At 41.9% G+C, this 24,905-nt stretch overlaps 4 protein-coding genes across 5 annotated transcripts; all 4 read right to left on the reverse strand.

The window, feature by feature from the left end:
* Positions 1–132: 132 nt before the first annotated feature.
* fam113 (family with sequence similarity 113) lies at positions 133–2,734 on the reverse strand. 2 transcript variants are annotated; one of them, XM_057026772.1, is made up of 8 exons: positions 2,574–2,734; positions 2,305–2,383; positions 2,088–2,126; positions 1,760–1,992; positions 1,404–1,554; positions 1,064–1,316; positions 650–766; positions 133–576 (listed from the first exon to the last, which is right to left on the reverse strand). In XM_057026772.1, the coding sequence occupies exons 2-8, from the start codon at positions 2,368–2,370 to the stop codon at positions 365–367; spliced, it is 1,071 nt and encodes a 356-aa protein (XP_056882752.1). In that variant the 5' UTR covers positions 2,371–2,383; positions 2,574–2,734; the 3' UTR covers positions 133–364. The 2 variants fall into 2 exon arrangements, with proteins under 2 accessions (XP_056882752.1, XP_056882751.1); XM_057026771.1 differs by having other exon boundaries at positions 2,088–2,167.
* A 358-nt stretch (positions 2,735–3,092) lies between these two features.
* Positions 3,093–10,353, reverse strand: rpgrip1 (RPGR interacting protein 1). The gene is made up of 31 exons (XM_057027929.1): positions 10,068–10,353; positions 9,748–9,903; positions 9,549–9,599; positions 9,370–9,487; positions 9,057–9,256; positions 8,887–8,986; positions 8,664–8,813; positions 8,459–8,564; positions 8,341–8,364; positions 8,111–8,257; positions 7,966–8,039; positions 7,696–7,889; positions 7,505–7,611; positions 7,353–7,403; positions 7,103–7,282; positions 6,769–6,886; positions 6,490–6,650; positions 6,064–6,409; positions 5,821–5,975; positions 5,506–5,738; positions 5,318–5,433; positions 5,047–5,240; positions 4,916–4,969; positions 4,726–4,823; positions 4,570–4,648; positions 4,424–4,490; positions 4,217–4,284; positions 3,949–4,138; positions 3,787–3,871; positions 3,557–3,684; positions 3,093–3,394 (listed from the first exon to the last, which is right to left on the reverse strand). The coding sequence occupies exons 2-31, from the start codon at positions 9,833–9,835 to the stop codon at positions 3,180–3,182; spliced, it is 3,897 nt and encodes a 1,298-aa protein (XP_056883909.1). The 5' UTR covers positions 9,836–9,903; positions 10,068–10,353; the 3' UTR covers positions 3,093–3,179.
* Positions 10,354–10,713: 360 nt separating this feature from the next.
* Positions 10,714–13,887, reverse strand: btr33 (bloodthirsty-related gene family, member 33). Its single transcript, XM_057027931.1, has 9 exons — positions 13,787–13,887; positions 13,625–13,680; positions 12,963–13,529; positions 12,791–12,886; positions 12,452–12,685; positions 12,212–12,359; positions 11,877–11,903; positions 11,381–11,526; positions 10,714–11,311 (listed from the first exon to the last, which is right to left on the reverse strand). Exons 3-9 carry the CDS (start codon positions 13,524–13,526, stop codon positions 10,889–10,891), a joined length of 1,638 nt encoding a protein of 545 aa, XP_056883911.1. The 5' UTR covers positions 13,527–13,529; positions 13,625–13,680; positions 13,787–13,887; the 3' UTR covers positions 10,714–10,888.
* Positions 13,888–16,455: 2,568 nt separating this feature from the next.
* Positions 16,456–24,745, reverse strand: LOC130523168 (uncharacterized). Its single transcript, XM_057028191.1, has 19 exons — positions 24,494–24,745; positions 24,042–24,296; positions 23,592–23,846; positions 23,140–23,394; positions 22,689–22,943; positions 22,236–22,490; positions 21,786–22,040; positions 21,334–21,588; positions 20,883–21,137; positions 20,431–20,685; positions 19,980–20,234; positions 19,528–19,782; positions 19,077–19,331; positions 18,625–18,879; positions 18,174–18,428; positions 17,719–17,973; positions 17,268–17,522; positions 16,816–17,070; positions 16,456–16,619 (listed from the first exon to the last, which is right to left on the reverse strand). Exons 1-19 carry the CDS (start codon positions 24,552–24,554, stop codon positions 16,471–16,473), a joined length of 4,545 nt encoding a protein of 1,514 aa, XP_056884171.1. The 5' UTR covers positions 24,555–24,745; the 3' UTR covers positions 16,456–16,470.
* Between the last annotated feature and the right edge of the window lie 160 nt (positions 24,746–24,905).

The following is a 24,905-nucleotide window of genomic DNA, read 5'->3' on the forward strand; positions in this document are numbered from 1 at the left end:
ATAACCTGCACTTAATATACCTTAACATAACGACAAAGTAATTTAATGACTTTTTTTTTTTTTTTTTTACAGTTACCTGACAAATCCAAACTGACTAAATGTGGTGTTAAAGATGAATCACATATCCCACTGTTTAAATCGAACAGTCAACTTTTAATAGAAGAAAATCCTTGAACAGCAACATTAAAGATAGAATTAGAAAAATACACCGCAAAGAAAGAAAAAATAGGCCAGAGGTGCACTGAACAGCTAAATCAGTGTGTTATTTTAAAATCTAAACAGGATTCCTAGAGGTTACAAGGAAGTTGTATAAAAGAGAAGATGAATAAAAAGGCAAACTTTCTTTCTGTAAACCCATCCTGTGTCAGTAGTGGTGATAGTAACAGTCGTACCTCCTATAGGGGGGGTATGGAGTCTGGTAGGGGGTGTATGGAGTCTGATAGGGGGGGTATGGAGTCTGGTGGGGTCTGATGTGGTGGGGTCTGATGTGGCGGGGCCTAAACACACGTGAATGACGGTCATGGTGCTGGTGCTCCATGTAGGGGTCAATGTGGAAGGGGGGCCAGTAGCTGAAATCTACAGGACATTTGAATTTCTTTAGCAAAATGACAAAACAAAAACTGTCCCGTCATAACGGTGTCAAACTTACTGCTTCCATGCTGCCTGCTGAACGACGGCTGAGACAGAGCAGGTCCCCGGTATCTGTTCTGAGAGGGATATTTCCGTCGCTTCCGTTTGTTGCCACCTCCTTCAGACCGTGGAGTATCTGAACGGGAAACACACCAGGGTGGGAAAATAGCAGCGTCAAGACAAGTATGGCAGCGATGGGGTCGAGAATAACAGCTGTAAAGGACGTTTCCAGAAAACTTATTCACCAGACAAATAAAAATGTTTTCATTTGATTGGCACCATTTAAGACGTTATCTTTATTCAATTCACTACTACTTGCTACGAATAACTAGTTGGTTATTCGCTGCAATAATGGCTTCTTCTTCCACATGAACACAACTCACTTTTGAAATCAAATTTGATTATTCCCAAAAAACCAGGAGGACACGTTTACCGGGCACCGGTTTGGTTTCCTCCAGGGGCAGAGAGACACCCCAGGCCTCTGCGATGTGCTTTATCAGCAGAGAGGTGATCCACCGATGAGCGAGGGCATTCCAGTGGACTCCGTCATTGGTGCGGTGTTGCAGGGAGAAGCGAAAGTGGTAGTGGAGGTCCAACACATCCATCCCATAAGAGTTGGCCAGAGTGGCACTGTAGAAATTGGCTTCAATCACATCGTCACGCAGCAGAGGAGCCTTGTGCTCAATCTGGGAAGAAAACAAGGGATATATCATGAGAGGAAATGAGCCGGTTTGAAGACACCAAACGTGTATGTTTGGGTTGTAACAGTGTACCTGAGGCACCAGGAATCCACCTCTAATCCTCTCTCCTACAGGCATGGTGAGGTTCCAAACAATAAGAGTTTGCTCAGGCAGAATCTCCTTTAGCTCACTGAAGAACTTTTGCAGGTGGTCCTTGTAGTCATTAATCCAACGGCAACTGTATCTACAGACAAAAAAGAAAGAAAGAGAGAGAACAGGTCCTATATATCCACTCCTATTCCTCAAGTACAGCATTGATAAGATGTGTAATTAGTAGTTTAGGGAGAAGCTATTAAAACAAATGGGCACGATGTGCTGCTGTATAAAAACACAAACCAGATGCGTCCAACATCTACGGTCTGTGGAGACACCAAAACAGGCAATATTACCTGGAAATGTCCCAAACACAGCTGTTGACGACGACTACATCAGGTTTCAACCCTGAGCGGAAATCCTCCAAGACACTCCGCATATAGCAGGAGTAGATCCGTGTCACGAAATAGAAGCGGACCAGATGGTGATCGGACCGGAACTGCCGGACCTCCCGGTACTCGGTTCCATTGTGCATTTCTTTCAGACGACCTCCTTCTACAATGCTGTCCTGCTCAAAGCTCATCTCCCCCTGTATGGTCGTTATATTGCAAAGAGGACAACGGCAATGATGAGGAGACTTGATGGAAAAAGAAACCCAACAAGACTATTAAAACATACACTTACTTTGGTTTTGAGCTGTTTTGCTGTGAGATATTTTTCTTTCTGCAACAGTAAAACAATGTCCTTGTACACGGCACGCTGAACTAAGGATCGAGCATACATAATTTAAAAAAAAATCACCATTGCAAACCGCTGAAACAGAATTAATATCTTTCATGCGTTGTTGCAGAGTTAATTTAATTGCAAGGATTGATTTAAATGCTTTCGTTCCATTACTTACTGGAATCTCCCAGTACCACAACAAACTTGTTGTGCAGCAACTGGCTAGCATGGTGGCGACGTACATGCTTCTTTACCTCCTGTTATTAATAAAGGTTTAAAAACAATTAATCACGCTGCGGTAAAAGAAGTCGTCCTCGTAAAGATCAAACCAAATCGCGGATTTTTCTAACAGGAATGGCGAGTAACTCGGAGCGGCTAACGGATGAATTAATTGTTATCATTGACAACATAAAGCCATACATTAACATATTAGGAACGCATACTTACCATTTTATATCTTTAAAAATTGAATTGCTGCTTTTAGCTCATAAAAAGCCACCTACTGCAGCTAAAACTTAAAAATACATAATTTTATTTTGTTACTTCTTAATAAAACATGGGTGAAACTTTAATGCGCCCTTTTTTTTAGACCGACACAGGTGTTCCACTAATTGCTGACGCAGATACGAGCTTTTGAATTCCTAATCTCGCGAGATCACAGAACAAACGCCTTCGAGAGAGATTCGATATTTAATTACCCTACTTTTGTCGTCATAAACTGACCAAATCTCACCTGTGCAAATAAAACTTTTGCGATCAAAACAACTTCCCAGTTATATTCTACCAAGAATTCCATGGCAACACATTCTTTAGGCACAACTCTCTTCCCTGATGGCCCCTCGGTGTTTCAGCATGTTGGTTTAATATCAGTGATCACACGAACACGAAGTTCAGAACCTCTCACTCCTAATTTTGTGGTTTGAGAATGTGACAAAGGGTGTACAAAGCAAACAGCGAAAGCCTCACTTGCATTTAAAATAGTTTTATTTAATGCCTTGTAAATAAATAGTAAAAGCAAAACATGCCTGTTATTTTCTATACAATTTGCTCTCACTAGAGGTCGCTGTCATCATCGTAATCTATCAGCTGCATTACTTCTTTCATCTTTTGTTTCTCCTCTTCCTCCTCTCTTTCGTCACTTGTGTCCTCTTCCTCCTGGTTCTCACTTTTCTGATGGAACTCCTGATAAATCCCGGTGAGAGCTTTAGCAGCTTCCAGAGAGACCTTCAGATTTCCGATCACCTCTTTGTCTTCGTCCAGGCTCACAACTGGGAGAGACAAAAATCATCAACCCAAACGTTCTCACATTTGTATAACTTTAATTTGAATCTATATTCACAAGATTCTTCAGATCTACTGGCACGAGTCAATCAGGTGTTGGCATCCTTTTATTTGCAAAAAATCCTCTCAAGTTGGTGTAAAAGACCTACTGTCAATCTGCTGCTCGATGACATCATTTCCGGTGAGGAGTAGGTCTTTTAGGTCCAGAAAAGCGTGTCCAACATCAACGCACTCTTCATCCTCATCCATCGGTTCACTGACTACGGTGAACTTTAATCTTGGGGCACATAACACAAAGGCATGACTGCAATACACATAATGGACCTAAATATCCAGGTCTAAATATCTAAGGATGGGCTCTAATAATTTAATGGCATACCTGCCCTGGTTAGGGTCACTGCCCTCCAGCATGGTGTAAAGGTACCGTCTGAGTGAAGTGGACTGTGAGCCATCCACATAAATCACTGAGAGACACATATGAAGATTGTCTCAGAAAGGAAAATCTGAGACATAAATATTGATAAAATTCACCCATTCTCACCACGCGTGAAGTTGTAGTGAATCTCCTCCCCTTTTGTGGGTTTGCGGAGGGACATAGGCGTTTCGGTTGTCTCCATGGGGACGCCCAGGAGGCGATATTCCACGTAAACCCTCTGCACCGATTTGTCCAACGCGACACGAGAGGATGGCTCAAACGTCAGGGACAGAATCTCCACTCTGAGCTTGTCTCCCTAAAACACAGCAACCGTGTGTTGACTTCCTTCACAATAAATGACAACTGAACAAAGGCCCTAAAAATTAGATTTTACCTGTCTCATTTGTTTTGATGGAATGACAATGTCACTTGAGTCTGAGGTCTCTGGAGCATCACTGTTTGCTTCAGAAATAAAAATCCACAATATAATTGCATAACAATGAACAGAGCTGATTCCTTTCAAATCAAACAATGTATGAGGCAACTAACAATCACTGTAAACTACAAAACAATCATCTATTGAGTGTAAATGAATAGGTACCACTCTCGCTCCTCTCCTCTTTCCCCTCCTCTTCATCCTGTGACACCTGATCCCCAGAAGGGAGATCCTGAGAAAGAGAAATGAGATATGAGCCTGTTTGTTGGCCACAGAACAACCTTTCAATAGGTCTTTGTCAGATCTCCTGCCTGTGTCGTGACACCGCTGGCAGAGCTTCTCCTGGACAGCGTGACAGGTGACTGTCTGGAGGAAGTTACCTCTGAGGGTCTAAAACACAAGAAGCCTTTCTTAAAACTCAGTAATCAAGGTTTTTGAGGACTTTGTGAGCCAAATCTGTAGCTTACTTCCTTGTTAGCGGACGAGAGGGTGCGGCCGATCTCTTCTTGGTTGCAGGCTGCTCTGGTTGTATACTTGGCAAGCTTTTCTGTTTGACCGGCGGAGGCTGGCGCAGCAAACGCACAAGTAAAGAAGTAAAATTAATCAAAATCCATGCAAAAGCAGAATTACTCATCGGTGATGCGTTTTAAATCATACCGCAGGTTTACTCCCTTTCCGCCCCTCTCTGCTTTCTCTCTTGAGCGTCTGTGTCTATTGTAAAATTACAGACATATAAACATCTCTTCTCTTTATAACTTGGTTTTTAAACTTTTTGACACTTTGACCACCTTAACTCGCGGTTTGGCCACTGGCTTATGCGATGCTTCTCTCTCTCTTCTCTCCTCCCTCTCGGAGCTGTCCATCACTCCATCTTCTTTGCCTAAGACTGCATCCACTGAGGGCTGGAAGGGGTATTTCCATCTCATGGTGACCCTGACCACACCCCGGGGACTCCCCGCTGGATCCCTAAGCACATAGTCCCCTGTGGGGGCAGAGATTGTGTGTTTCATCTCAGATCTGATCGTTTCGTAGATTAAAGAAGCCAGAAACGGCCCTCACCTTTGACCTCCCTGCCTGTTGCCAGGGCGCCCAGTGGGATGGGGGTCTTGGCCAGATAAGGAGGTGGAATTTGTTCATCGCTCTCGTCGAACACATACACCCACAAGCTGCTGGATCTGTTTGCGAGGCAAGTTGAAGATTTAAACCCAGTTCATCTCCGGTCGGTTTTGAGCGCCTCTCCATCGTACCTCAGGTAGCGCAACACGTCGGCCGTTACTGCCAGCGAGTAGGAGGCGCTGTCATTGAAGACCGGATCAGCACTGCACCGAGCTGTCTGGGAGACGTGAGGTGGGAGGTCGTAGAACCTGTATGTCAGGTAGGCGTCGGGGAACAGCCCCGGCCAGCGCGTGCTGAGACCCACACAATGCTCCAACATGATCACCAGCTCATTGGGGATCCCTCCGCCGTAGTCGTACAATTCCTGTGAAAATGACCAGCGACCAGTGTTTAATACGCTGACATGACACACACGTATGTTATTTGGGACACTACCCCACTCTCACCTTATGTCCTGTGTCTTGCCAGCCGAGACATCCTGGCTCAGCACGTCTCTGGACGGCCGTCCCGCCAGCTGTTTTTACCACTGCATCTATCGGCACCGCGGGGCTAAACAGCCGCACCCAGTAATCCACAACCCCAACAGTTTCCCCCTCAGAACCTTATATCAAATAATGATATGACAAATAATTTAATACTAGAAGTCAACAGGTGTGACATCACTGACAGACAAAATCGTAAAAGCTCACCTGAAATGCTGACACGTCCACTGATGCGCTCCCCTGGTCTTTCCATGGTACCCATTAAGGAGATTTGCCCACTTCCGTGTGTGACGAAACGAACCCCTCCTAAGCCCTGGTGGAGTTCCAGTCTCATCCTGAAGCCTTGGCCTTCCAGCCTGCACAGGTCCCGGGTTGTGAGAGCGTAGCGGGATGTGAAGCTGTAGCTGGGTTGTCCTCCTGACACCACAGGAGTGGAATGCATCTCGAAGTCCAAGAAGCTGTAGGTGCAGAAGGTCAGAATGTCGTCGCCCTCATTTCCTCCCGGGTGGATGCTTCTCATGACCCGGAGCCCTGCCGGGGTGAAGGTGGCAGCCTCGGGGGTGGACAAATGAAAAAAAGATGTTAACTTTTAAAAAGACTTAAGTGAGCCAAAATGTTAGAGCGTTTCTACACCTTGAGGTGGATCTCCAGCAGTGACTCGCCAGCTCTCAGCTGAGTAAAAGGCGTCTCGTCTTCGCTCGGCATCACGTCCTGTTCTTCAGCTGGCCAAGTGTACTGGATTGGCACGGTTGGTCGCGATTTCCTGGGGTTGTACGCCATTTCTTTTAATTGAGCTTTTCAGAGAACGAGAAATGATTTGAAGGTTCTGGATAGGCGTTGATCGAACAGCGACAGATGAAGATGGGTCACTTAAAATTAAAGGACTTTAGGTATTTTGTCTGTTGCTGAAACCTTGCAAAGTGTTGATGTGAAGAGCTCTTTTGGATAAGAGTTTGTCTTTCGCCGCCACCTTCCTCTGGCTCTCCTCCCTCTCTTTCTCCATCTTCTGCGTCACTATCTTCAACTCTTCCTTCAGACAGAAAATATTAATAAAAAAATAAATAATTTGCAATTACCTTCCAAGCTGAAGAAATAGAGTTCCAATAAGAGAATAGAGAGCACAGATTCAGAGAGATGTGTCGCTACGGTTCACTCTGATGTCAATGAAATAGTAATGATAAAAATGGCGCCTTCACTTTGGTGCTGGTTACTACTCGAGTACGATCAGATTTGCGTGTTTCCCTGCCTGCAGGTCTTGACTGATATGGTGCTCCAGCAGGAGGAGTTGTCTGGTTTTCTGCAATTCCAGCACAGTTTCCGCATGGGACGCACGGATGGTGGCCAGGTCCCACAGCGAGTCCTCCGTGTTTCCTTCAGTGCAGAGGAAAGAGAGCCCCGCCTGGCTCTCCTGCTGCATCCTAAAGGCCTGAAGAGGGACACCAAACAAACGATAAGGGTCCAAATCCATGTTGCAGTCCTACAAAACTTGCGCAAACCTTGATCTGCAAGAGGGTTTCACTGAGGTCCTCAACGCTCATGTCAAACTCCTGGATAAATAAAAGAGTCACATACATACAACGTTGAATATATATGTAAATATATTGAAGCGCCTGATGTGTGAAGCACATGTATCATCCAGCTCTCAAACCTTGGTGACAGCGTCCAGCCTGTCCTGCAGAGACGAGACCTGCTGCTTGTACCGGACAAGCTCCATCTCCAGATGTTCTTGTTTGTTTCGTGCCATCGCAGAAACCTCTGCATTACACCAGCACAGTCATATAAGGAACGTAAGGGAACTTTGTATCTGACGATCGTGCCTTTATTGACTGACTGGACCACCTGTGTCCTTCTGCTCCTCTAATAGTTCCCTCTCCCGTCTCAGTTTCTGTATTTCTTGCTCCAACGTGTTGCGCTCTTCCCGCTCTGTCTGCAGCCTCTCCTCCAGCCTGTACAGCTCCATCCTATCCCTTTTCTGGTCCTCTTCTTTGGATTTTTCCATCTGGACATCATGTTTGCTTTGCACTGACAGAGTACTAGGAAATAAAGCATAACTGACGACTGCATATTGACTGCTTAATGGCATCATCAGGGCCTGTAGGCCTCTGTTACCTTTCTAGTAGAGTATTATAGTTTGCTTGTATTAGATCCCGTTCTCCTTCCAGGTCTGAGATCCTTTCTTGTAGCTGAAAAGGAGAAAGTTAAAATAATAAAAATTATTTTAACAGTCCCTTATTAGTCTGGACTAGAGAGGCACCTTGTCCAGGTTTTGGAGGGAGAGGTTAGAGGTCGTTAGATGTCCCTCCAGTTCCAGAGCTCTTTGGCGCTCCTGTTTCAACTGCTCCGTCACCTCGTCCACCCGCTGCAGCAGAGCCGCCTGAGTCTCCTTCAGTGACCTCTGAGTCTGTGGTGAAACCCTGATAATTAACTTTACACAAAAGAATTGGTCAAGTCTCCCTCAGGCCTCCAGGATAGTGAGATGTTTACCTCTTCCAGCTGATTCTCATATGTCTGGCAGCAAGAAACAGAACAGATACATTTACAATAAGTAACTAGACAGTACTGGATTTATCAGATAATGAGACACCACAAAAAGAAAAATGACCTCATGCAAGTTGTTAAACTTCTCCTGCAAGACGGCGAGTGAAACATTCTTCTCCGAAAGCTGTTTCTGCAGTCGGATCGAGTCAATGTTCTCTTTAATGGATATCCTAATGGGGGGGGGGGGGGGGGGGACTCAATTTACCTTATTTATTGACACAAGAGTATTGCAAACGTGGCGTTAGTGTTACTTGTATTCTCCCATTTACCGGAGTTTGTCAGTTTGTTGCTTCCTGACCTCCCTCGCCGTCCCCTCCATCTCCTTTTCTTTATCTCTTAATGTATCTCTGAGCGCCTGAGCAGCCTGCACCAACTCTGCAATCCTCAGCTGCTCCACCACGCTGGACCGTCTGTGGGTTCTAAACCATAGAATGCTGTTCAGATTCGATACAACGATTTACTTTTTTTCAGACAACAAATCAGAATAAATACTTTTCCAGCTCTGTCCTGGGGTCTTCTAGCATGGGACCATATCGTGGTGGAGCAGTGTGAGTCGCCCTCCTGATTCCACCTTCCAATTCTGCACTCTTACCTGACAGGGGAAAGAATAAAAAAGCTTATTGTTAATGTATAATTCTAGAGAACTTAGACCAAAATAATACCTTTATTAGACTTGTATGGTGTGCGCCCCCCAAGGTCCATGATGTGTTGTTTGGCCAGACCGAGCTTGTTCTGTAGAGCCCCTTTCTGGGTCTCCAGCAAGTCCACACGGGCCTCTAGCTCCTGGATGGTGTCCTCCATGTCTCTCTCCTTCATGCCATTGGACCCTTGCTGACGAAGACGCATAAACCTGGTGGACATTCTGGCACAAGGACACCATGTTGAGCACCCGTGTCTCTCTAAATCTGCTAAGAAAACTGCTATGTCACAGCAGTGATGCTGTTCCCGCACCAATATCTCTTGACTGAACGTTACCTGCGTAGCTTCTGCTCCTGTGTGCGTGCATGTTGTCTCAGGACTCTGTTTTCATCTCGCAGTTTGACACACAGGTCTTCCAGATGCTCTTTGGGAAGCCGAAACAGGCTCTGTGGATCTGTGGGCCAAAAAGATGCAGTGCATGAATTGAAATCTAAAAAGATGAGTTTTGATTTTACCTTTTGTCTTCATGAGATGTCTCTTCCAGGCTTTCACATCGTGCAGAGGATCTGAAACACACACATGTAAGTAATTAACGTAATTTCACATTTTATTTTACCTCACCCCGAGTCAATTTCCAGCTATATTGTCTGTCACTTTCACCTAATTTGGCTGAATGAATTCATTAAAATATGCACGTATTAAGGAAACACAAACCTGGAACAGCAGGCATCAGCCCCCCTCTCATCAGGCCCACGTCTCTAACTGGGAGATCCCCGGCAGTCTCATCCACCAGCAGAGACATCACACCTCACCAGTCAACACCCCGTCTTGCAGAGGCACGTTTGCAGATATTTATGTCCACCTCTCCATCTAAAATGCAAACTAAATTGTTTAAATGACAGTAATGTTGCACAACAGGTAAAGTAAAGTTTGTTTTTCATGATGGTGACCGATTTAGTGTCTAAGCTAGTGCACAGTAATAAACACTGTGGCGTCTCACAACCCATAATACCAGTAAAAAGCAGTTTTCTTACCTTAGTCTTTGACTGATCTGCTGGCATTTTAGTTCTGACAGAATAAAAAGAAGTGTCCTGGTTCTATGATGTCCACTCATGCGTCTCCCTTCATGAATGTCTCCGCCCTGTGCTTGGATGATATCAGATTTAATCCCTATTTATCCGTTTGTCCATCTTTTATGTTTACTTTCTGTGCTCTGTCTATGCGGTTTAATGCAATGAAATTCCTTCATAAAATAGCTAAGAATTTCACCATCATTTGGTGTCTTATCCCATTTGTGTACATTTATTTTTGGGACTAAACTGGATGAGTGTGCACTACATGTGTCAGGATTGCAAGTCTTCAGCTTTGCTCCATCTGTCTCTGAGGCTAATCCCATCTCTGGGCTGAGCTGATTAGCATCTCATAGTTAGTGCAACATGAGGTGTGCCCTGAAGTCAGTTTTGTGGAGAGTTTGACAGCTAAGTATTATTATTACTGGAGGTATGCAGGTCTGAGATCTGTGCTTAGCGCGAGGGAAACAGTAACTACAGGAGGAGGAGGACATGAAGCAGTTCAGGGGTGGAGGGTGTGTATTTTCATGGTATTCCACACATGATTCATGTGTAAAATGATCATCAGTTTAGAAATCACACAACAAAAAAAAAATCAAGACAGTCTAGGTTTGGTAGTGGAGTGCATTTAATGTGTTAGCACGTGAACAGAACGGCAGGTGATGTGAAACTATCACCAGGCTCCCGACTGCAATTTAGAAAATGATGTGAAATCTTCACAGAAAACCACCCTCAGACGCTCGGAACTCTAAGAAACTTGGCTAGTGCACATCTTAAACTTCCCATTATATTGTAAAATCATCTAGATTCTCGTCTCCACTGACAGCGCGGATGGTAAGCGGCGATTTGTTTGTGCCGCTTTCGCTTATGTCTGGATTGAAAAATGGAAACATGGCTTCCCTGAATTGGTAATCTGTGAAAGAATACATGTGTGACTTGGCATCGGCGTCATAAAAGGACACTGTTCCGTCCTCAAAATCGAGAAACACTCCAATAATCTTTGGCTTCCGAGGAAGACGCAGCAGCTCCGCCTCTCCTGCACATGCTCGGTACTCACTGCCATTCCTCAAACAGACAGTCCAATACCCATCCTCTGGACTCAACGTGACCACACCCTTCCTGTCCACTGACTGGCGAGCCACGCCCAAGTCCCATGAGGTTTTCTCTCCCACGTCTACTTCCCAATAGTGCCTCCCTGTGGTGAAACCCTGTATAACAAGAGCCATAAGTTACTGGGAAGACACTTAAGGGAAAAAAAGTCTATGGAATTTTTTCACCTTGGTGCCTAGAACACACGGTGCCATGTTAAAACGCTCCGGTATGTCCACCAAAATTTGTTTAAGGTTTCCATCCCACACTTGTTTCCCATCCTCTGACAGAACCAGCCATGGGTTGGCTGTCCTGGGGTCCAGGTGAACATCCGCTGGTTGTTTAAAGTTTGGAGACATAAATGACATTATCGATATGGTCATAAAACACAAATCATTCATTCAGACAAAGGTAGAATCAGATTGTTAACGTCATTCTGGTCTGAAGTATCCTGGTACATCGTCTTAGCTTTAATGCTTGAAGCGTATTGATTAGAAGACCCCTAAAAAAGTCACCCGATAATATCTGAATAATTTAGGCTGTTTTGATAATAGGTAACAATGCTTTTCCAAAATGTTCTGGCATCTTTTCACTGATTATATGTCTCCTTTACTTGAAGAATTTTGATTTAAAATAAAAGCAGACTGTTATTTAAATCAGTTTATGAGGACACTCTTACTGTACCTGCATACAGCTGCACCTGCTCATGTTCTGCAAACCAATAAAAACATCCAAATTAAAAGATGCGCTGATGAAAGGATGCTCTACATTCTATGATATAAGCCACCACATTAAAACCACAATTGTTGACCGAGTGGAACTTGCAAGAATCCCATGCTTTGACTCCTGCTGAGCACAATAATCACTCCTCTGGCTCAGGAAAGAAACTGTTTAACCAGTTCAACCAGTTTACAATTCACTTGCCCTCAATGGGACTCAGGTCGACCAACGTGGTTTTGATGTTGCGATCAGCTTGTCTATGTAACTTCTGTCACAAACGATGTGACGTGACAACTGACCTTGAAATGAGAACCTTTGTAAGGATGCCTGAAGCTGATGTTCAAGGTCAGCCACCGCTCTCCTGACGGCTCCCAGGCACGTGTCAGCATGGACGACGAGGTCAGAGCAGGACGTCGTGACCGACGTGGAACAAAGAGCCGGAAACCTCTGATCCCAAGAAAAATGGGGATTCAAGAGGGGCGATTTAACATAAGGACCATGTGTTTGTTATGAATGCTGCTTCTGTGACGACTCCTGACCTGTAAGAGATGAAGGTGGTCCTCTGTGTCAGAAAGCTGCTCCATCTCGCACCGTTTCCTCTCCAGCTCAGTAATTTCCAGCTCCAGCTCTGCAATGAGCCGCTCTGCCCTCTGCTCCGCCGCCGCCTGCTTCCTCTGGATCATCTGCACCAACTCCGTCTCAATTCTCTCCATGGAACGCATCAGAGCAGCAAAGACCTCCAGACTCTCCATTGTATCCCTTCTGGAATTTTCCTATAGATCACATGTCAAATTTGCATCTATTTTATCAAATGTTCTTGTACATGTACTGTGCTTGTAAAGGTATTGAGAAGGCCTTTATTATAAGGTGAAACTCACTTTGCTGAGCTCCACACAGTGTTTGATTTCTCTCACTTTCTGCATCCTCTCCTGGATCATCTGCTGAACATCATCCTGGATTCTTTTCATCTGAATCTGGACATCAAAACACAAATCAAAGCCAGCCGCCAGACTTTTCGAAAGAACCGTGATGTGGGCTCCTGGACTTCACCTTTTTCCCCTGACTCTCTCGCTCCACTGGGACAGTATGGTGACCGCGGTGCTCGCTCTCCGTGCACAGCAGGCACACACACTTTTGGTCGCTCCTGCAGAACAGCTCCAGGAGCCGTTGGTGCCGTTTACACATTCGCTTCTCCAGCATCGCTACAGGTTTGGTCAGCTTGTGGATCTTCAAGGTTGCAACTCGCAGGTGTGGCTCCAGGTGACTTTCGCAATATGAGGCCAGGCACGCGAGGCAGGATTTCACAGCCTTTGATCGCTTCCCTGTGCACACGTCACAATATACGAAGCTTTTCGCCAGGGACAAGGACGCATTCTGCCTCCTCAGGCGGATCTTCTCCGACATTTCCTTAGCAAAGGAGTTCTCGCAAAGCTCCGGGCGGCCGTCAAAGACAGTCTGACACTTGGGGCAGCTGACGCTGGCGTTCTCCCAGTGAGATGTGATGCAGCTAAAGCAGAAGCTGTGACCGCAGGGGATGGAGACGGGCTCACAGAAAACATTCTGACAGATGAAACACTGAAACTGCACCTCTGACAGCAGAACTGCGGAGGACATGACCTGAGAAATACAGACAAAGCATTATTAACTCAGGTTGCAGAAAAAAAACATTGTTCACTTGAGAAAAACATGAGAAAAAATGAAGAGACTGAAACCTAAAGAGCCACCACTTCCACTTCTTTATCATGAACTTGAAGCAGTTCCGAGGCCTCTGTGCAAAATCCAGAGGAATAATCACACAATTTAGCCTCTTTAAAAGCTTATAATAAAACTGAAACAAAATGTGACAAAATGTTTATTAACATGTGGATACATACCCTGTCTATGAGCCAGCCCTACCTCCTTGCTGAATGCGAAATGTGACCTGCACAGGTTGCACAGACAAATATTGGCAGTGCAGTTGTGAAGCCAAAGTCCTTCCCACATTTCCACTCCCCTCTGACTTTTGATCCTCTGCTGATTTTATGACTGTAGAATAACACGTTCATACAATGTAATAAAATTGTATTGTCTGGTTGTGGGCTGTGGCATTAGCAGATGTTGAAATGGCCAATGTTATATAACATTAATTTATTTACAAAATATCAAAAGCATATTAAAAGGTACAGCATATCAGGTTATCAAACATTTTCAACATTAAAACAGCTTTTTGCTTTGTAAAACTCGCACTATATGGTAAAGAAGAGGCTACAGTAGAAAATAAAAATAACAAAAACAAAATATAAGTATTGGACATTAACAATGACAATGTTCAGCATGAATAGTAAAAACTAACTAACTCACAAGTGTCTTGCCTTGTATTGGTAGATATGTTTTTCAGCACGGCAACTGAATATTCACACAGTATAACAAATCCCAAAACATCGGTGAAGACAAACACACGAAAACGCCTCAATATTAAGTTAGTTAATCAGCACCACCTAGAGGTCAGAGCGTGTATACCATACAAAAATAAGGTTAAACCAAAGAGAAGTAATTATGAAGTGCAGATTCATTTCAAACATAGACAGTCGTAAACATTGTATAATGTTTGTAATAATATTCGGTTTTGTAGACATACAATGATCTCAGTGATCAAATCACAAAAAATCTCAGTGAATTTAATTTATTCCTCCATTGCCTTCAGCAGATGTAACCTTCAGGGACACCCCCTGGGACGGTAATCCATTGTTCCTCAAGAACTATATTGAAAAGAAAAACAGGCATAAAAAGGGTTAACAGAAACAAATTCATTGAATGAAGCAAATAAAATGAAGCAAACTAACAAGAACTCAAGTGAGTCTCACCTTCTCCAGAATATTTTCAATGTCAGTGTTTGACAGCTGCACCAAAGACTTAAGTCTGACGTTTAATCCGACAACATAACCTGTCCACATAGATAAAAAATTATATGGAAATGTGACCGTTTATACAGCAATTTCAACTTTTATGACAAATCTTACATTAACTAAAAAAAACTGCACATTTCTGAGTCTTTCTCAAACAGCAATTTTGCATTTGACTGCATTTTTGAAACAACCATAATTTCCACAGCTTTCAGAGTATTTTTGAGTATAGCAAATAAATACTTACGTTGAGCTTTAATTAGAAGGGGCAGAGTTGGAGATTTATATGTGGAAGAATATATTGACACAAGATAAGTCAGAAGACATCAAAACAAAATGAAAGACTAAAAAGAAATAAAAACACTGAAAATAAGTTCATATAATGAGATGAAAACATTTCCAAAAGAAATGAGTGTATAAATTTGAAGTTCCGATGCTATCCAAGTTTTTTGGTGACATGTGAAAATAAAAAGCATATGAGAAAATGATCATCAGATTTTAGTAAATAATAATTACTTAAAACAAAGATGTCAATATCAGGCTGCAAGAAAAAGGTTTAAAGATTTCAGAAAAATGACAAGATCACATTGAGAAAGTTGGTGTAGCCGAGGATTAAACTCTTGATCGAGTGAACCAAAGGAAAATAAATAAATAAAATCAAATATCTCACCAGAGCTGACTCTCAAAACCGCTCCTGTGCTGGTGACCCCGTTAACCACAGTGAAGAGCGTGAATATGTACTCAGTTTCAGCTCTGAGACCAGAGACTGTGTAATTCACTGGTCCAGGTCCATCAGGTGGAAGAACGTTTATCACTGAACCATTAAACTGCAGAATAAAACTGTGGTTGTTGACTTTATTCCACTGCAGACTGATGCTGGTCTCATTTTGTCCAGTTAGACTGAAGCTGTCTGTGTTCAGGGGAGCTGAAAACAGACATGAAATCAGGTGTTAAAACTGGACTTTTTCCACAAAACTCTTTGAAATTGGGTTGTGTTTTCCATCTGTGTATCAATATAATTCAATTTTATGTGTATAAAAGGCTAGTCAAGTCATTATCTTTCTTTTTAATGACTATGAAGGAAGAAAAACTTTGTATATGAATAAAAAACTGTATCTGACCTGTGACAGCAGTCAGATTGACCCCTGTGCTGGTGACCCCGTTAACCACAGTGAAGAGCATGAATATGTACTCAGTTTCAGCTCTGAGACCAGAGACTGTGTAATTCACTGGTCCAGGTCCATCAGGTGGAAGAACGTTTATCACTGAACCATTAAACTGCAGAATAAAACTGTGGTTGTTGACTTTATTCCACTGCAGGTGATGCTGGTCTCATTTTGTCCAGTTAGACTGAAGCTGTCTGTGTTCAGGGGAGCTGAAAACAGACATGAAATCAAGTGTTAAAACTGGACTTTTTCCACAAAACTCTTTGAAATTGGGTTGTGTTTTCCATCTGTGTATCAATATAATTCAATTTTATGTGTATAAAAGGCTAGTCAAGTCATTATCTTTCTTTTTACATGACAAAATTTGAAGTAAATGTTATAATTGAATAAAAAACTGTATCTGACCTGTGACAGCAGTCAGATTGACCCCTGTGCTGGTGACCCCGTTAACCACAGTGAAGAGCATGAATATGTACTCAGTTCCAGCTCTGAGACCAGAGACTGTGTAATTCACTGGTCCAGGTCCATCAGGTGGAAGAATGTTATCACTGAACCATTAAACTGCAGAATAAAACTGTGGTTGTTGACTTTATTCCACTGCAGACTGATGCTGGTCTCATTTTGTCCAGTTAGACTGAAGCTGTCTGTGTTCAGGGGAGCTGAAAACAGACATGAAATCAGGTGTTAAAACTGGACTTTTTCCACAAAACTCTTTGAAATTGGGTTGTGTTTTCCATCTGTGTATCAATATAATTCAATTTTATGTGTATAAAAGGCTAGTCAAGTCATTATCTTTCTTTTTAATGACTATGAAGGAAGAAAAACTTTGTATATGAATAAAAAACTGTATCTGACCTGTGACAGCAGTCAGATTGACCCCTGTGCTGGTGACCCCGCTAACCACAGTGAAGAGCATGAATATGTACTCAGTTTCAGCTCTGAGACCAGAGACTGTGTAATTCACTGGTCCAGGTCCATCAGGTGGAAGAACGTTTATCACTGAACCATTAAACTGCAGAATAAAACTGTGGTTGTTGACTTTATTCCACTGCAGACTGATGCTGGTCTCATTTTGTCCAGTTAGACTGAAGCTGTCTGTGTTCAGGGGAGCTGAAAACAGACATGAAATCAAGTGTTAAAACTGGACTTTTTCCACAAAACTCTTTGAAATTGGGTTGTGTTTTCCATCTGTGTATCAATATAATTCAATTTTATGTGTATAAAAGGCTAGTCAAGTCATTATCTTTCTTTTTACATGACAAAATTTGAAGTAAATGTTTATAATTGAATAAAAAACTGTATCTGACCTGTGACAGCAGTCAGATTGACCCCTGTGCTGGTGACCCCGCTAACCTCAGTGAAGAGCATGAATATGTACTCAGTTCCAGCTCTGAGACCAGAGACTGTGTAATTCACTGGTCCAGGTCCATCAGGTGGAAGAACGTTTATCACTGAACCATTAAACTGCAGAATAAAACTGTGGTTGTTGACTTTATTCCACTGCAGACTGATGCTGGTCTCATTTTGTCCAGTTAGACTGAAGCTGTCTGTGTTCAGGGGAGCTGAAAACAGACATGAAATCAGGTGTTAAAACTGGACTTTTTCCACAAAACTCTTTGAAATTGGGTTGTGTTTTCCATCTGTGTATCAATATAATTCAATTTTATGTGTATAAAAGGCTAGTCAAGTCATTATCTTTCTTTTTAATGACTATGAAGGAAGAAAAACTTTGTATATGAATAAAAAACTGTATCTGACCTGTGACAGCAGTCAGATTGACCCCTGTGCTGGTGACCCCGTTAACCACAGTGAAGAGCATGAATATGTACTCAGTTTCAGCTCTGAGACCAGAGACTGTGTAATTCACTGGTCCAGGTCCATCAGGTGGAAGAACGTTTATCACTGAACCATTAAACTGCAGAATAAAACTGTGGTTGTTGACTTTATTCCACTGCAGACTGATGCTGGTCTCATTTTGTCCAGTTAGACTGAAGCTGTCTGTGTTCAGGGGAGCTGAAAACAGACATGAAATCAAGTGTTAAAACTGGACTTTTTCCACAAAACTCTTTGAAATTGGGTTGTGTTTTCCATTGTGTATCAATATAATTCAATTTTATGTGTATAAAAGGCTAGTCAAGTAAGTCATTATCTTTCTTTTTACATGACAAAATTTGAAGTAAATGTTTATAATTGAATAAAAAACTGTATCTGACCTGTGACAGCAGTCAGATTGACCCCTGTGCTGGTGACCCCGCTAACCTCAGTGAAGAGCATGAATATGTACTCAGTTCCAGCTCTGAGACCAGAGACTGTGTAATTCACTGGTCCAGGTCCATCAGGTGGAAGAACGTTTATCACTGAACCATTAAACTGCAGAATAAAACTGTGGTTGTTGACTTTATTCCACTGCAGACTGATGCTGGTCTCATTTTGTCCAGTTAGACTGAAGCTGTCTGTGTTCAGGGGAGCTGAAAACAGACATGAAATCAGGTGTTAAAACTGGACTTTTTCCACAAAACTCTTTGAAATTGGGTTGTGTTTTCCATCTGTGTATCAATATAATTCAATTTTATGTGTATAAAAGGCTAGTCAAGTCATTATCTTTCTTTTTAATGACTATGAAGGAAGAAAAACTTTGTATATGAATAAAAAACTGTATCTGACCTGTGACAGCAGTCAGATTGACCCCTGTGCTGGTGACCCCGTTAACCACAGTGAAGAGCATGAATATGTACTCAGTTTCAGCTCTGAGACCAGAGACTGTGTAATTCACTGGTCCAGGTCCATCAGGTGGAAGAACGTTTATCACTGAACCATTAAACTGCAGAATAAAACTGTGGTTGTTGACTTTATTCCACTGCAGACTGATGCTGGTCTCATTTTGTCCAGTTAGACTGAAGCTGTCTGTGTTCAGGGGAGCTGAAAACAGACATGAAATCAAGTGTTAAAACTGGACTTTTTCCACAAAACTCTTTGAAATTGGGTTGTGTTTTCCATCTGTGTATCAATATAATTCAATTTTATGTGTATAAAAGGCTAGTCAAGTCATTATCTTTCTTTTTACATGACAAAATTTGAAGTAAATGTTTATAATTGAATAAAAAACTGTATCTGACCTGTGACAGCAGTCAGATTGACCCCTGTGCTGGTGACCCCGCTAACCTCAGTGAAGAGCATGAATATGTACTCAGTTCCAGCTCTGAGACCAGAGACTGTGTAATTCACTGGTCCAGGTCCATCAGGTGGAAGAACGTTTATCACTGAACCATTAAACTGCAGAATAAAACTGTGGTTGTTGACTTTATTCCACTGCAGACTGATGCTGGTCTCATTTTGTCCAGTTAGACTGAAGCTGTCTGTGTTCAGGGGAGCTGAAAACAGACATGAAATCAGGTGTTAAAACTGGACTTTTTCCACAAAACTCTTTGAAATTGGGTTGTGTTTTCCATCTGTGTATCAATATAATTCAATTTTATGTGTATAAAAGGCTAGTCAAGTCATTATCTTTCTTTTTAATGACTATGAAGGAAGAAAAACTTTGTATATGAATAAAAAACTGTATCTGACCTGTGACAGCAGTCAGATTGACCCCTGTGCTGGTGACCCCGCTAACCACAGTGAAGAGCATGAATATGTACTCAGTTTCAGCTCTGAGACCAGAGACTGTGTAATTCACTGGTCCAGGTCCATCAGGTGGAAGAACGTTTATCACTGAACCATTAAACTGCAGAATAAAACTGTGGTTGTTGACTTTATTCCACTGCAGACTGATGCTGGTCTCATTTTGTCCAGTTAGACTGAAGCTGTCTGTGTTCAGGGGAGCTGAAAACAGACATGAAATCAAGTGTTAAAACTGGACTTTTTCCACAAAACTCTTTGAAATTGGGTTGTGTTTTCCATCTGTGTATCAATATAATTCAATTTTATGTGTATAAAAGGCTAGTCAAGTCATTATCTTTCTTTTTACATGACAAAATTTGAAGTAAATGTTTATAATTGAATAAAAAACTGTATCTGACCTGTGACAGCAGTCAGATTGACCCCTGTGCTGGTGACCCCGCTAACCTCAGTGAAGAGCATGAATATGTACTCAGTTCCAGCTCTGAGACCAGAGACTGTGTAATTCACTGGTCCAGGTCCATCAGGTGGAAGAACGTTTATCACTGAACCATTAAACTGCAGAATAAAACTGTGGTTGTTGACTTTATTCCACTGCAGACTGATGCTGGTCTCATTTTGTCCAGTTAGACTGAAGCTGTCTGTGTTCAGGGGAGCTGAAAACAGACATGAAATCAGGTGTTAAAACTGGACTTTTTCCACAAAACTCTTTGAAATTGGGTTGTGTTTTCCATCTGTGTATCAATATAATTCAATTTTATGTGTATAAAAGGCTAGTCAAGTCATTATCTTTCTTTTTAATGACTATGAAGGAAGAAAAACTTTGTATATGAATAAAAAACTGTATCTGACCTGTGACAGCAGTCAGATTGACCCCTGTGCTGGTGACCCCGTTAACCACAGTGAAGAGCATGAATATGTACTCAGTTTCAGCTCTGAGACCAGAGACTGTGTAATTCACTGGTCCAGGTCCATCAGGTGGAAGAACGTTTATCACTGAACCATTAAACTGCAGAATAAAACTGTGGTTGTTGACTTTATTCCACTGCAGACTGATGCTGGTCTCATTTTGTCCAGTTAGACTGAAGCTGTCTGTGTTCAGGGGAGCTGAAAACAGACATGAAATCAAGTGTTAAAACTGGACTTTTTCCACAAAACTCTTTGAAATTGGGTTGTGTTTTCCATCTGTGTATCAATATAATTCAATTTTATGTGTATAAAAGGCTAGTCAAGTCATTATCTTTCTTTTTACATGACAAAATTTGAAGTAAATGTTTATAATTGAATAAAAAACTGTATCTGACCTGTGACAGCAGTCAGATTGACCCCTGTGCTGGTGACCCCGCTAACCTCAGTGAAGAGCATGAATATGTACTCAGTTCCAGCTCTGAGACCAGAGACTGTGTAATTCACTGGTCCAGGTCCATCAGGTGGAAGAACGTTTATCACTGAACCATTAAACTGCAGAATAAAACTGTGGTTGTTGACTTTATTCCACTGCAGACTGATGCTGGTCTCATTTTGTCCAGTTAGACTGAAGCTGTCTGTGTTCAGGGGAGCTGAAAACAGACATGAAATCAGGTGTTAAAACTGGACTTTTTCCACAAAACTCTTTGAAATTGGGTTGTGTTTTCCATCTGTGTATCAATATAATTCAATTTTATGTGTATAAAAGGCTAGTCAAGTCATTATCTTTCTTTTTAATGACTATGAAGGAAGAAAAACTTTGTATATGAATAAAAAACTGTATCTGACCTGTGACAGCAGTCAGATTGACCCCTGTGCTGGTGACCCCGTTAACCACAGTGAAGAGCATGAATATGTACTCAGTTTCAGCTCTGAGACCAGAGACTGTGTAATTCACTGGTCCAGGTCCATCAGGTGGAAGAACGTTTATCACTGAACCATTAAACTGCAGAATAAAACTGTGGTTGTTGACTTTATTCCACTGCAGACTGATGCTGGTCTCATTTTGTCCAGTTAGACTGAAGCTGTCTGTGTTCAGGGGAGCTGAAAACAGACATGAAATCAAGTGTTAAAACTGGACTTTTTCCACAAAACTCTTTGAAATTGGGTTGTGTTTTCCATCTGTGTATCAATATAATTCAATTTTATGTGTATAAAAGGCTAGTCAAGTCATTATCTTTCTTTTTACATGACAAAATTTGAAGTAAATGTTTATAATTGAATAAAAAACTGTATCTGACCTGTGACAGCAGTCAGATTGACCCCTGTGCTGGTGACCCCGCTAACCTCAGTGAAGAGCATGAATATGTACTCAGTTCCAGCTCTGAGACCAGAGACTGTGTAATTCACTGGTCCAGGTCCATCAGGTGGAAGAACGTTTATCACTGAACCATAAAACTGCAGAATAAAACTGTGGTTGTTGACTTTATTCCACTGCAGACTGATGCTGGTCTCATTTTGTCCAGTTAGACTGAAGCTGTCTGTGTTCAGGGGAGCTGAAAACAGACATGAAATCAGGTGTTAAAACTGGACTTTTTCCACAAAACTCTTTGAAATTGGGTTGTGTTTTCCATCTGTGTATCAATATAATTCATTTTATGTGTATAAAAGGCTAGTCAAGTCATTATCTTTCTTTTTAATGACTATGAAGGAAGAAAAACTTTGTATATGAATAAAAAACTGTATCTGACCTGTGACAGCAGTCAGATTGACCCCTGTGCTGGTGACCCCGTTAACCACAGTGAAGAGCATGAATATGTACTCAGTTTCAGCTCTGAGACCAGAGACTGTGTAATTCACTGGTCCAGGTCCATCAGGTGGAAGAACGTTTATCACTGAACCATTAAACTGCAGAATAAAACTGTGGTTGTTGACTTTATTCCACTGCAGACTGATGCTGGTCTCATTTTGTCCAGTTAGACTGAAGCTGTCTGTGTTCAGGGGAGCTGAAAACAGACATGAAATCAAGTGTTAAAACTGGACTTTTTCCACAAAACTCTTTGAAATTGGGTTGTGTTTTCCATCTGTGTATCAATATAATTCAATTTTATGTGTATAAAAGGCTAGTCAAGTCATTATCTTTCTTTTTACATGACAAAATTTAGAAGTAAATGTTTATAATTGAATAAAAAACTGTATCTGACCTGTGACAGCAGTCAGATTGACCCCTGTGCTGGTGACCCCGTTAACCTCAGTGAAGAGCATGAATATGTACTCAGTTCCAGCTCTGAGACCAGAGACTGTGTAATTCACTGGTCCAGGTCCATCAGGTGGAAGAACGTTTATCACTGAACCATTAAACTGCAGAATAAAACTGTGGTTGTTGACTTTATTCCACTGCAGACTGATGCTGGTCTCATTTTGTCCAGTTAGACTGAAGCTGTCTGTGTTCAGGGGAGCTGAAAACAGACATGAAATCAGGTGTTAAAACTGGACTTTTTCCACAAAACTCTTTGAAATTGGGTTGTGTTTTCCATCTGTGTATCAATATAATTCAATTTTATGTGTATAAAAGGCTAGTCAAGTCATTATCTTTCTTTTTAATGACTATGAAGGAAGAAAAACTTTGTATATGAATAAAAAACTGTATCTGACCTGTGACAGCAGTCAGATTGACCCCTGTGCTGGTGACCCCGTTAACCTCAGTGAAGAGCATGAATATGTACTCAGTTTCAGCTCTGAGACCAGAGACTGTGTAATTCACTGGTCCAGGTCCATCAGGTGGAAGAACGTTTATCACTGAACCATTAAACTGCAGAATAAAACTGTGGTTGTTGACTTTATTCCACTGCAGACTGATGCTGGTCTCATTTTGTCCAGTTAGACTGAAGCTGTCTGTGTTCAGGGGAGCTGAAAACAGACATGAAATCAAGTGTTAAAACTGGACTTTTTCCACAAAACTCTTTGAAATTGGGTTGTGTTTTCCATCTGTGTATCAATATAATTCAATTTTATGTGTATAAAAGGCTAGTCAAGTCATTATCTTTCTTTTTACATGACAAAATTTGAAGTAAATGTTTATAATTGAATAAAAAACTGTATCTGACCTGTGACAGCAGTCAGATTGACCCCTGTGCTGGTGACCCCGCTAACCACAGTGAAGAGCATGAATATGTACTCAGTTCCAGCTCTGAGACCAGAGACTGTGTAATTCACTGGTCCAGGTCCATCAGGTGGAAGAACGTTTATCACTGAACCATTAAACTGCAGAATAAAACTGTGGTTGTTGACTTTATTCCACTGCAGACTGATGCTGGTCTCATTTTGTCCAGTTAGACTGAAGCTGTCTGTGTTCAGGGGAGCTGAAAACAGACATGAAATCAGGTGTTAAAACTGGACTTTTTCCACAAAACTCTTTGAAATTGGGTTGTGTTTTCCATCTGTGTATCAATATAATTCAATTTTATGTGTATAAAAGGCTAGTCAAGTCATTATCTTTCTTTTTAATGACTATGAAGGAAGAAAAACTTGTATATGAATAAAAAACTGTATCTGACCTGTGACAGCAGTCAGATTGACCCCTGTGCTGGTGACCCCGCTAACCTCAGTGAAGAGCATGAATATGTACTCAGTTCCAGCTCTGAGACCAGAGACTGTGTAATTCACTGGTCCAGGTCCATCAGGTGGAAGAACGTTTATCACTGAACCATTAAACTGCAGAATAAAACTGTGGTTGTTGACTTTATTCCACTGCAGACTGATGCTGGTCTCATTTTGTCCAGTTAGACTGAAGCTGTCTGTGTTCAGGGGAGCTGAAAACAGACATGAAATCAGGTGTTAAAACTGGACTTTTTCCACAAAACTCTTTGAAATTGGGTTGTGTTTTCCATCTGTGTATCAATATAATTCAATTTTATGTGTATAAAAGGCTAGTCAAGTCATTATCTTTCTTTTTACATGACAAAATTTGAAGTAAATGTTTATAATTGAATAAAAAACTGTATCTGACCTGTGACAGCAGTCAGATTGACCCCTGTGCTGGTGACCCCGCTAACCTCAGTGAAGAGCATGAATATGTACTCAGTTCCAGCTCTGAGACCAGAGACTGTGTAATTCACTGGTCCAGGTCCATCAGGTGGAAGAACGTTTATCACTGAACCATTAAACTGCAGAATAAAACTGTGGTTGTTGACTTTATTCCACTGCAGACTGATGCTGGTCTCATTTTGTCCAGTTAGACTGAAGCTGTCTGTGTTCAGGGGAGCTGAAAACAGACATGAAATCAGGTGTTAAAACTGGACTTTTTCCACAAAACTCTTTGAAATTGGGTTGTGTTTTCCATCTGTGTATCAATATAATTCAATTTTATGTGTATAAAAGGCTAGTCAAGTCATTATCTTTCTTTTTAATGACTATGAAGG

The sequence above is a fragment of the Takifugu flavidus genome, chromosome 3 (genome assembly GCF_003711565.1).
Source record: "Takifugu flavidus isolate HTHZ2018 chromosome 3, ASM371156v2, whole genome shotgun sequence".
Lineage (NCBI taxonomy): Eukaryota > Metazoa > Chordata > Actinopteri > Tetraodontiformes > Tetraodontidae > Takifugu > Takifugu flavidus.

What these genes read in the sequence shown, in the direction of transcription:
- fam113 (XM_057026771.1), bottom strand. An exon ending in CAAAACAGCTCAAAACCAAA is followed by an intron (nt 1,993 to 2,087) that starts GTAAGTGTATGT and finishes ACGACCATACAG; the next exon opens with GGGGAGATGAGCTTTGAGCA. An exon ending in GGAAACCAAACCGGTGCCCG is followed by an intron (nt 767 to 1,063) that starts GTAAACGTGTCC and finishes TTTCCCGTTCAG; the next exon opens with ATACTCCACGGTCTGAAGGA.
- rpgrip1 (XM_057027929.1), bottom strand. Translation starts at nt 9,835, where the DNA reads ATGTCTCTGCTGGTGGATGAGACTGCCGGGGATCTCCCAGTTAGAGAC. An exon ending in AGTTTAACAACTTGCATGAG is followed by an intron (nt 8,365 to 8,458) that starts GTCATTTTTCTT and finishes TCTTGCTGCCAG; the next exon opens with ACATATGAGAATCAGCTGGA. An exon ending in TCACATCAACACTTTGCAAG is followed by an intron (nt 6,651 to 6,768) that starts GTTTCAGCAACA and finishes TTCTCTGAAAAG; the next exon opens with CTCAATTAAAAGAAATGGCG.
- btr33 (XM_057027931.1), bottom strand. Translation starts at nt 13,526, where the DNA reads ATGTCCTCCGCAGTTCTGCTGTCAGAGGTGCAGTTTCAGTGTTTCATC. An exon ending in GAGAGAGTCAGGGGAAAAAG is followed by an intron (nt 12,887 to 12,962) that starts GTGAAGTCCAGG and finishes TTTGATGTCCAG; the next exon opens with ATTCAGATGAAAAGAATCCA. An exon ending in ACCACCTTCATCTCTTACAG is followed by an intron (nt 12,360 to 12,451) that starts GTCAGGAGTCGT and finishes TCTTGGGATCAG; the next exon opens with AGGTTTCCGGCTCTTTGTTC.
- LOC130523168 (XM_057028191.1), bottom strand. Translation starts at nt 24,554, where the DNA reads ATGCTCTTCACTGAGGTTAGCGGGGTCACCAGCACAGGGGTCAATCTG. An exon ending in CAATCTGACTGCTGTCACAG is followed by an intron (nt 24,297 to 24,493) that starts GTCAGATACAGT and finishes GTCTGTTTTCAG; the next exon opens with CTCCCCTGAACACAGACAGC. An exon ending in CAATCTGACTGCTGTCACAG is followed by an intron (nt 23,395 to 23,591) that starts GTCAGATACAGT and finishes GTCTGTTTTCAG; the next exon opens with CTCCCCTGAACACAGACAGC.